The 10366-nt window shown below is 40.5% G+C and overlaps 1 protein-coding gene across 1 annotated transcript in view; it reads right to left on the minus strand.

Annotated features, from left to right (window-relative positions):
* tbck (TBC1 domain containing kinase) overlaps nucleotides 1–10307 on the minus strand; it is a 47692-nt gene extending 37385 nt beyond the window's left edge. Inside the window, exons 1-20 of the mRNA XM_056371599.1 lie at nucleotides 10152–10307; nucleotides 9537–9749; nucleotides 8949–9021; nucleotides 8498–8612; nucleotides 8332–8405; nucleotides 7600–7741; nucleotides 7412–7472; nucleotides 7262–7323; nucleotides 6379–6440; nucleotides 5901–6049; nucleotides 5020–5158; nucleotides 4800–4899; nucleotides 4120–4169; nucleotides 3869–3998; nucleotides 3543–3641; nucleotides 3392–3454; nucleotides 3047–3173; nucleotides 2727–2777; nucleotides 2561–2644; nucleotides 1486–1571 (exon numbers count right to left, since the gene is read on the minus strand). Coding sequence (XP_056227574.1) covers nucleotides 1486–1571; nucleotides 2561–2644; nucleotides 2727–2777; nucleotides 3047–3173; nucleotides 3392–3454; nucleotides 3543–3641; nucleotides 3869–3998; nucleotides 4120–4169; nucleotides 4800–4899; nucleotides 5020–5158; nucleotides 5901–6049; nucleotides 6379–6440; nucleotides 7262–7323; nucleotides 7412–7472; nucleotides 7600–7741; nucleotides 8332–8405; nucleotides 8498–8612; nucleotides 8949–9021; nucleotides 9537–9729 — 1860 coding nt within the window. The 5' untranslated portion in view covers nucleotides 9730–9749; nucleotides 10152–10307. The remainder of the gene's footprint in view (nucleotides 1–1485; nucleotides 1572–2560; nucleotides 2645–2726; nucleotides 2778–3046; nucleotides 3174–3391; nucleotides 3455–3542; nucleotides 3642–3868; nucleotides 3999–4119; nucleotides 4170–4799; nucleotides 4900–5019; nucleotides 5159–5900; nucleotides 6050–6378; nucleotides 6441–7261; nucleotides 7324–7411; nucleotides 7473–7599; nucleotides 7742–8331; nucleotides 8406–8497; nucleotides 8613–8948; nucleotides 9022–9536; nucleotides 9750–10151) is intronic.
* Nucleotides 10308–10366: the final 59 nt, after the last annotated feature.

Here is a 10366-nt window from a genome sequence, read left to right on the forward strand (position 1 = left end):
AGCTTATCTGAGCCAGTTAATTGATAGCTAATTGCAGGGGAGCTAGTGACTGTTCCGACGCCCTCTTCTGCGCCCGGGAGTGATGAGCAAAAGAGTAAGCCACTGCACTCTGAGTTCCAGCCTCAGTCTCAACAGCTTGGCAGCAGGACTGCAAGTCCAGCCAGATTGGATTAGTGTAGGTGTAAATGGCAGACCCAGGAGAGGAGATGCGGCCAAATTGAAAATGGCCTGAATTAAACCACTGGCCACAGGCAATCTGACTCTCTGCCTATGGCATTAGTGGAGCAGAGACCTTGAACGCCACAGTGTTTCCAAAGATTACTGGTGGTTTTTGCATGCTTGCACAAGATTTGTCTTTTTTCTAAAAGACAAACTGTATTAAGCTAGCCATGTTTTGGTATGGATATATGGGAAATCAAATCCATTTCATTCTGCAGTGGCATTTGGTCTTTTAGGGCAGACAGATTTACTGCCTCAGTAAAACAACAGTTCAGAGTGTTCTCTGAAGTTCACAGAGGAAAAGGGGATTTAAGGTCTGTAAAGTCTAATTACTGGGATTGACATCAAGCATAAAAGCTGTATCAACAAAGCTTGTTCCAATATTATCCTGGCCTAACAATGAAAACAGGCATGCAGAGTCTCCTTTGAGAGGCAAGTCATTGCTGGTAGTACAGTGCTTGCAGTAGTTGTCAGGTTAGCATCATGAGACAATGCTCTTCTCTGAAGAGCCAATATATTAAATCACAAGGGGACATCTGTTCAAGGGGTGGTTTTGTTTTAAAAAAAAAAAAAAAAAAATAGCACCAACACCTACAAGCAACGTTTGTGCAACAAGCCAAAGTATCTTCCCTGATGTTCTGTTTTTTTTACTACACAAATTATGACAGACAAGCACAGTTTGGAGCTTCACTTGCACCACTTTATAAAAGGAGCTACAGCGTCAGAAACTGCGAGCAGGAGGAGGGCGGCTTAGATCCCTGACTCCTCTATGATAAAGACCCCACTTCTCATTGGGTAATGTCCCAGAGGCCGGTCTACAGGTGACACACATTCATCCGCACACTAACTGAAACCCTAGAGAGACAGTGGAGACTTTAACCTTGTCACTGTCTGAGCAGAGCTGGAAGAAGGGAAGTGAAGGGCAGGGAGAGGTGGCACAGAGTAAGAGAAATAAGGTAAGTCTGGCAGAGGACAATCATTAAGTGTGCCTGGCAGACATTAGTCGTTGTATAAATCATCACCAGTGGACTATAGGGAGAACTTGACCCTGGCCACAAATTCTGGAAAGGAGGATGTGGAACAAAAAATGTCAATGACAATACACATAGTGATCTATGGATGGTCATTTACTTTGCCCCTGGTGCAGAGCCAGAAACTGGAATAATTTCTAACTGTCTTTGAGTTCCCATTAAAGGTAAACTTGCAATAAAAGACAAATGTTGTTATCCTCAGTTTGACAGGACACTTGCACTCTTGATAACTTACATCTGGGATGAAGCCAATCTCATTTAGATGGTTGCTTAGCTCTGGGTCATGGAAGGCGATCATTTGAGAGAAGACAGTCAAGTACTCTGAAACACAGGCAAAAGGGCAAAAGATCTATTTAAACTCTACTGCCACATGTGCACTAAAACGTGAAACGAAGTGAGTTTGAGCAAGGAGGACTTTACAGTAAGAGAAAAAAGCAAGAGGCATTGCAAAATACATAAACTTGTGCTCATGCAATAAGATCTGATCCTTTAAGATAATTTAGTGGACCATTTTCTGTCTCGTGATAAAGAACTGTGGAGAAAAGTGGTGATTTTATGACTGTTTTCTTTTTCTTTTCTGTGGTTTTCACAAACAAAAAAAAGTCAGAAACCCTCAAAAGTTGCAGGTAGACTGCTGCTGCAACCTTGGAAACTAGCCTCTGTTCATTTCGAATGGAAACTCAAGCAGCGTAATGTTGTGCTACCACCATTCTTCACACTGTAAGTCAACAAAAGGAGCTCTGACCAGACAGATAAACATTAGCTAGCCTTCCAGGACATCTAGCAGTGGAAAGAAATGATAATAGCCACATTCCCCACAGAGTTCAAGAGGTGTATGGTGTAGCTGTTTATCAGTCACGTAGGAATTGCTTGTGACATTTCTCTGCAGGCTTGTGCGGTTTCATTTGTTTCCCTATCTCCAAATGATGTGGCTCAGCTGCAAACTCCATTAAGACAGACTGAAATTAGTTTTCACAGCTTAGGAGCAACATGGAGCCAAAATTTAATCAACACTGAGCTGACGGCCTGATGCTCTGTGCCAGCAGATGTTAATTTGTTTTTGAACTTAGCTGAATGCTCTGACCATGTTTAATACTTATTATTTAACTTCCAGTGGCAGTTGACTACATTAGCTCAACATCACTGGATTTCTGAAGTGGAAACAGGTGATATCGAAAAATCTGTAAAACGTATTACAATCAGAACAAAACAAGAAATACAGTGTTTTTCAGATCACAGTACTTTATCAATGTGCAAAACACAGTAGAGCAGAAACGACTTTTCCATACACAAGAAGTAGTATATCTCACCTTGGATGACATGAGAGTTGTCCTTCAGGAAAAAGTTGTACAAGTATTTGGGGATGAATGCAGACATGCAGGCATACGCCAGGGCTGTGAGGAGTAGGACATAAGAATGAAGGTTGAGATAAAAACATGGAGCAGTAATAGTGCTGAGCTATTTAACAAGTCTTACCTTCATTGTTGAAATTCAAATAAAGGAATGGAGCACAAAGTGAATCCAAACCTGAAATGAAAAGAAAATCAAAACAGTTCATAATAATAACTTTGCTGTAAGGTCACACAGTTGTACCTGGGGGGCAAAGTTTAGAAGATATGACATGACCACCATCTAGTGTCCAGTCATGTAAAGCACAATGAGCAATCGTGCAAATGGGAGAGAGAGAGAGCAAGACAGAGAGAGAGAGAGACACACAGAATGAGAGAGAGAGAGATATGGAGACCAAGACATGGGAGAGTGTGACAGCGAAAGAGACTGACAGGGGAGCGACTGACCCTGCCAGTAGACCAGGTCAGGGTGAGAGACCACCCAGGCTTTCAACACACGCCTGAACTTGATGTGGCCCTGAGGAGAAGACAGCAGCTCATCATACTGGTGGCAGCGTGGGATATCCACCTCTATCTGTAAACATGCACCAAGCGCGCACACACGCACATGCGCGCACACACACGCACACACGCACACACACACACACACACACACACACACACACACACACACACACACACACACAGAGAGAGAGAGACAAAATGCTTGGATGGAAATTTCAATTTAAAAAGTGTTATGTAAATAAGTGATTTTGCTGCTATGTACATTAAAAATGAAAAAAAAACAGCTACCTGTCTGTCAGTTGGAATGGGAGTATCCTTGTCTATGGTCTCATATTTGGCTTGGATGTCTCCCTGTGTGAAAAAGTAAGATAAGCGGCTGCCCGAAACAAAGTTAAAGCCCGGCATTTTCTCGACACACGACTATACATTTCTCTCGTACCTCAATGCCCAGAAGCGCAGCCCACGCCAGTCCTCGAACAAGTGGGGGAATATCCACTCTGGCCTCTTTCCACATTAGGTTCTTCTTGTAAGGATAGGCCTAAAGACAAAACATTGAACAAAGAATACATCACTCAGTTTTAATTCAACAATGACCTGTTTAAATAATAATTATTCTGAATACAGGAAAGGTTCGAGCACTTTTAGGCACTGGGATGGCACTGGTAAAAACATTTTCCTGTGCGCATCATCGCATGTGCGTGTTCAGTGCTTGCGACTTAAAAGTGTGTGCATGTGTGTGTTTATGAATTTGTATGAAGCCCTGACCTTGAGCAGCCTGTCAAAGAGGATGATGCGGATGAGTTGGTACTCTGTGTCTCTCTCACGGATGATGAGTGGCAGCGTGACGGTGGCCGACAGCTCATGGCTGCTGTTAGACTGGGAGAGACTTGACTGTCTGAAAGAGGGAGAAAGGACTGTAACAATACTGAAGCCAAAACAAATGATGGGGAGACGTGAAAAATAGTGACAAGGAAAGAGAGGATGACAGCAGTGGGTTAAGGATGGAGATGGCTTACTCGTCTTCCAGCAGAGGGTAATAGGCTTCTCCTGCTACATCCTTCAGTCTCTGGATAAGGCAGAGAGAAACTCATTTTTAAAAACTAATGCTAGGTTCTGTTACGCAGACACCTTGTTACGAAACACCCAGATTCACGGCCCAACTGTGTTTTTCACCCATTTCTGGGCACATTTCACAAACTTAACTACACAAATATTGCATTGTTTATGGCACAGTTCTGTCAACATGTGTGATTAACGAGCACTTATTTATTGAAGAGAATTCCAAGTTGACAATAATGAAATTTATTTATTATATATACGTATATTCGCTATAAACATCAGAATTCACAGACAAATGTCCACGGCTTCCCTGGTGACGTCTTCAAATGTCTTGTTTCGTCTGACCAACAGTCCAAAACCCAAACATACGCAGTTTACAGTGATGGTAAAACGAGAAAAAGCATCAAATTCTCAAATTTGAAAAGCTTAAAAAAACGGAAACAATTAATAAATTATCAAAATAGTTGCCAGTTAATTTTATTTTGATCTACTCATCAATGAATCAACTATTCTTTGCTCATTTTCTTTCTTCTCAAATTGGCTTTAACACTAAGTACTGGATGCAGAGTATCACTTTCTACCCTTATGCACAATACCTCGATTTACATTGTACATGTATATGTTTTTGTTGTCTTACATTTCTGAGTTGGCACAGAGACAGTGTCACTGTTGTGTCATCTAATAAGAAACTCCGATCCCTGCCCTGGCCGAATGACTCCCCGTCTTCCAGGACAAAACTGCAGAAAAAAATGAAATAAAAATAAATAAGCAAATAAATAAATACATAAAAACCATATGTGAGTATGAAATTAACAAGCAAATGCACTTGTGTGTGTTTATGTATGTGTGTGATTTACTTGGGCAGTGTGCAGATTGGAGGTTTGGACTGTATGATCTCCTTATTGGTCAGCTCCTTCTCAAGGTCTCCCCCAGCCAGACACCACAGATGGTACACCTCATCTATGGCCCGCTCTGACAGGTAGTCTTCATCATCGTCTAATAGCGCGCACACACACACACACACACACACACACATCAGTAAACACCTCCCCACAGGCACAGGTGGTGCAGTATCAGCAAGTTGAATTAAGAATTCATGACATCAAGAAATACTCAGTCAGTGGTGTACTCTTTTAAGAATATCACAGCAATAAATTTAACTTATGACATTTCATCTGACACCTGTGCTCATGCTGAATGCTCAGTGTATCTCCTATCCACAAGATAGTCCCTGTGTGCCTTTCATTTTTTAACCCTGTTTAATGTTAGGTACCCTTGACATTCAGTAGGTTTCACAGCTTTTAGAATGAAACAAACTAAATTATGTGCAATTTCTTGAAATAAGAGGCAGGAGCAAATGTACAATGTCATAACATGCAAAAATACAAATGAAGCTGCAGTAAGGAACTGATTAGTATTGAAATTTAATACAATTATCTTTCAGTCCAGCTGTCTGGTGCTTGGAATAAAAAAAGTACAAAACTCTATTTTCAAAAACAAGAAAAAGATGATTTGATTAAAGGTTATTTGAGATATCAAAAACATCTTCAATATTAAAGAGGATTCTCCCAGTTAGAGGAGATGTTTTGACCCTTCTTGACAAATCTCTCTGCTACTACTGTCAAAACTGATGCTGACACGCCCAATTAAAGCTACTTCAAGATCATCAACTTCAACTCATCAACAACAGTGTTCATGCTGTGCATGCACTGCACAGTTGGGTGTAGTTCGGGCAGACCTTTGCAAAGGTCACTGATGTCTTCTGGAAGCTCCAGATGTGCACAGCGCAGGGAAGAGGAGAACAGGCTAACAGGCTTCTGGAAGGGCGTATAGCGGCACGAGACCCCACTGAACACGGGGTCGCCCAGCAGCTCCGCAGGGGTTGGCCTGGAGGATACACGCAAAGACTTCCTGGTCATAACAGCAACATATCCAAAAACATGTATGTTCCTTTAAACTGTAATTTTGTAAAAGAAAAAAAAACCCATTGTAGAAACTACTATATTAAGTCATAAAAGCTGTTTCTCACAGCGTCAGCCAATAACTTGCTTCTGTTTATTCTGGTATCATACAACTTGTTGGTTTTAGCGTGCTGGAATCCTCTCTGACATGTACGCTGTGCAACTACTTCATAACATATGTAACCAAAGTGTTTTGGAAACTAAGCGGCCAATGTCCTCCAACAGGATATGACATCAAACAGAGAGTGTATTTACCTTTTGGTTGGGAGAAAGGTCAAGCATTTCCTTAATAACTCCACAACGTTCTCAGGCAGCTCCTGTAAAAATGACAATACACATAATACATATAATGACAGAATACAGACAGATCCCATATAAACTGCAAATAATCTAAATCAAGAGAGATTTAAAAGTGTTTCCACAAACCTTTGAAACTTGATCTATGTGAATGAATATGTTTAAAAACAATAAAAAAGTACTGTGTAATTCTGACTTACTGGAAATGATTACATTTGTATATATAGTCAGCACTGGGGATTGGTGAGTGACACAAGACAGTGCTTACATACAAATAACCCAGATCATTTGGAAACACCTACAAAATCTATTTATTACAGGGCTGGATATCAAACATCAACACTTTTGAGTACTAACCGTATCTATATGAAAATGACAAGTATCATTAGGTCAAGTAAAGTTGGCATCAAATGTTCTGTCAGATTCTGAGGTGCTGTTGAATTGTAGTACATTACAATAGCAGGTGTGCCTCTTATTTTGTCCATCCCAGATATAATAAACAGGCTATGCTAAATAACAGACAACTCTCTGCATAAAGCAATACTAAAACTACATCCTGTGTGAAACATAACCGTCATGAAAGGAGGATTTACTGCATTACTGCTGCATTACACCACATTAGTTTTAGCTAAGTGTACCTAACAAACTGCCAATTGAGTGTTTAATACAATCCCTTAGTTCAGGTACAGACACTACAGGTACAGATAATATCGCAATGTCAATAATGTGACCTGATTCTGCTGTAATGGCTCTTTCCTTACTAAATGCCATTAAACACGACTATCAATTAAAAAAACCTTCATCTATGACTAAGACTGAGGCAGTCAATGATTTTTACTACCTTAATTGTATCCAGGCATCCATGTTCCTCTGCAAGGACAGTGACAATGTCATCCATGCAACCTGAGAATGACAATATCACAGCGTCAGCCTAATTGAGCTTAAGAGCATATTGCTCAGTACTTAAAATAATTACGCCCTTTTCACTTACCCAAGGTTAGAATGAATTTCAATCTCTCGCTTATATCAATATTCTGCAGCAGTCGTCTGCCCTGTAACAGATTCACAGCATTCGATTTTAAGGTGAAGATGATCCACAGCGCATGAAATTCAGGCAAAACCCAAACAGCATAAAAAGCCTGGTTTGAATGTTTATAATAGTATTTGTTGGACTCTTACTGCACACAATTCAAAGAGCAACACCCCAAGTGACCAGACATCAGTCTTGGGTCCTGAGGGCAGAGGTGATTCATCATGGGAAGGGTCACTAGGGTGGAAAGAGCCCTGAGCGATCACCTCTGGAGCAAGGTATGATGGGTATCTGAGGTCAAGATCACAGAAAAGAGTAGCACATTACTTTGTCAGCCTCTGAATAACACATAGCAAATACTTAATCCAATCTAAACAGTGCTGATTCAAGTTACACAATAATAACTATGTAAAATAATCACGTTGTTCACATCTTTGTCATTAGGAGATGTATGTAAAGTTATTCCTAAAAACACACATTACTGTTTGACAGTTACATTCATTACATTTTCCATCCAGATGTTTTGCTGAAAATTCTGGGCACATGCCACCATTCCTCTTTTCAATTTGCAAAAGGATATTACACAGAGATACTTGGTAGAACACAAAGGCCTTTGGATTAGGATAAAAGTCCAACAATCGGTTACAGTTCCTCAACCAGGAAGCAATTTTGATGCCCCAAAACCTGGTTTCTATGAAAAAGGATGAGCAATTATGCATCAATGTTATGGTCAATTGCCTTTTTCCATTATCTGACTAACATCAAACAGATACAAGTGAACCTTCGACCCTGAACAGACAGCTCAGTCCAACCAGCTGGAGAGTTCCAGAAGAGCATTAATGAACCTTTCACTGTGATAAATGAGGAGAAAAAAGACGTACCCAATGGGAAAATCTACATCAGCCCCATGATTAGTCATGTGATAAAGGCCAAACTTTGCCAGCTTGACATTCCCCTACAAAGAAAAAAACCATTTTAGAGTGACAGTAATGGACAGACATTCAGACATACTGTACATAAAACAGCTCAATTTGAGGGAAACGGTACCTTGCAGTCCATCAGCACATTGTGTCCGCTGAGGGCTCTGTGCACCATACCATGTTTGTTCATGAACTCCAGACCTTCAAGGACCTCAAAGGCTATCTGCAGCACCTTCTCTGGGCTAACACAAACACAGACACACTTGTGTGTCAAACCTTTTTGAGGGTCAGGGGCTGACTGGGTCAGAGAAGAGATATGTGGGAGAATATATCTACATTTTAAACACCCAAGTATGAAAATCTCAATAGACTCTTGTTATTATGCAAACCTAACCTCTGCCAGTAGATGGCAAGGTTAATGCATACAATTTCCCTGCCCATCATTTACACATCACATAGTTTATCAACACTAGAAGGTTTAGCAATAACTGCTCACCAGTGAAAGTGGACTTTCGGTTCGTGACATTTACTCTAATTACAGCTGAATGGTTAACAAAGGTGTGTAATGACAATCTCACCAGGCAGTTTTCCCCTGTTTTTGGAAATCGCTTAAACTGCTTTCATAGTGTTCAGCAACAACAATCAGCCGTTCTATAAAACAAGGAGAAGAAGAAACCAAAGTAAAGAAATGCAACTGAGTTAGGAAACATTTATTGATAGTTATTTATAATTAGTAAGCATGTGTGTTTTTTGACACTGTGTCATAGAAGTTTTGACTAAGACTTTATAATAATTTAACGGGCTGTCATATGGTTTTGTTGAACTGCAAAAACTGCAGTCCGACACAATGTTATTGTGTCCACCTTTTGTAAATGCAAAGCTTTCAACAACAGACTCAGTGAAACACGGCAAACATGCATTCCACATCAGGAACGAACAGCAACAAGATGAAACAGGATAAAACAAGACTAGAGTGTTGGCTTAGAGAGACATTTCTACCTTGATTGCTCAAATAAAAAAGGTCATGTATGTTTTGGATAAGTTCAGTGAGAGTACACATCAAGGACAGAATATCTCTAACTGAAAAATGAAATAATATGATATGTGATGCAATGGAAGGACAACATCATTAGACCTCTACCAAAGGGCAAGACAGAAAGTCATACCATGTTTCCCTCTGGAGATGTCCACATATTGGCAGAGTCTGGGATGAGTGATGGTCTTGAGGATCTGAAAGCGTCCCAGGATTTTGATGGAGTTGGGTGTGAGAGGGAGACCATTGCTCCCACACACATCATGAGGGAGAGCTGAGGCAAAGAAGGTGAAGGCCCCCAGCTGAGCGTCTTTGAGGGGCCTCATCCTGCCACTGGCTTGAAGCACTGAGGACGGGAAAGAGAGTCTTCAATACAATGCATGAATAATATGAGATAATACACATGACTATGAATGACAGGAGCATTCTTATCATCAGCACAATGGGGTATATGAAAATCCAGCTTCCCACATATTCCATCCAGTGTTAGCTAAAAACATTAAAACTGCTTAAAGCTTATAAATGTGTTAACGTTGTCTGAGGCAAAGACTGTCGTTAGAGCAGGTGACAGGTTGACGCTGTCATTGTAATTACAACATATTTACATCATACAGTTGAGATGCATAGCAACTTCGGGAAAGAAAACACACTGTGCTAAACCCACGGTGTATGTAGCTAAGTTATGAATATTATTGCCTTATTAACAATCATGTAATGTGCACTGCCCCGAAGAAATGTATGTACTCACGCTTAACAGGAAGGCTGCATAGTTATGTCGACAGATTGAACTTGAAGGAATTAAAATAACAAAATATATTTTTAAATGAAATCCTTTCCTGCCTCTTCGATGTGATGGGAACAGCTGAGTGAACGTGATCGTCGACGTCAATTTTGTGCGACAAAGTAGTGTATAAAAGACGCTTTCCAGAAGAAGAAAACTGCTTAAATCAGCCAAAAAGATAT

Source organism: Seriola aureovittata, chromosome 3, assembly GCF_021018895.1.
Source record: "Seriola aureovittata isolate HTS-2021-v1 ecotype China chromosome 3, ASM2101889v1, whole genome shotgun sequence".
NCBI classification, from domain to species: Eukaryota; Metazoa; Chordata; class Actinopteri; order Carangiformes; family Carangidae; genus Seriola; species Seriola aureovittata.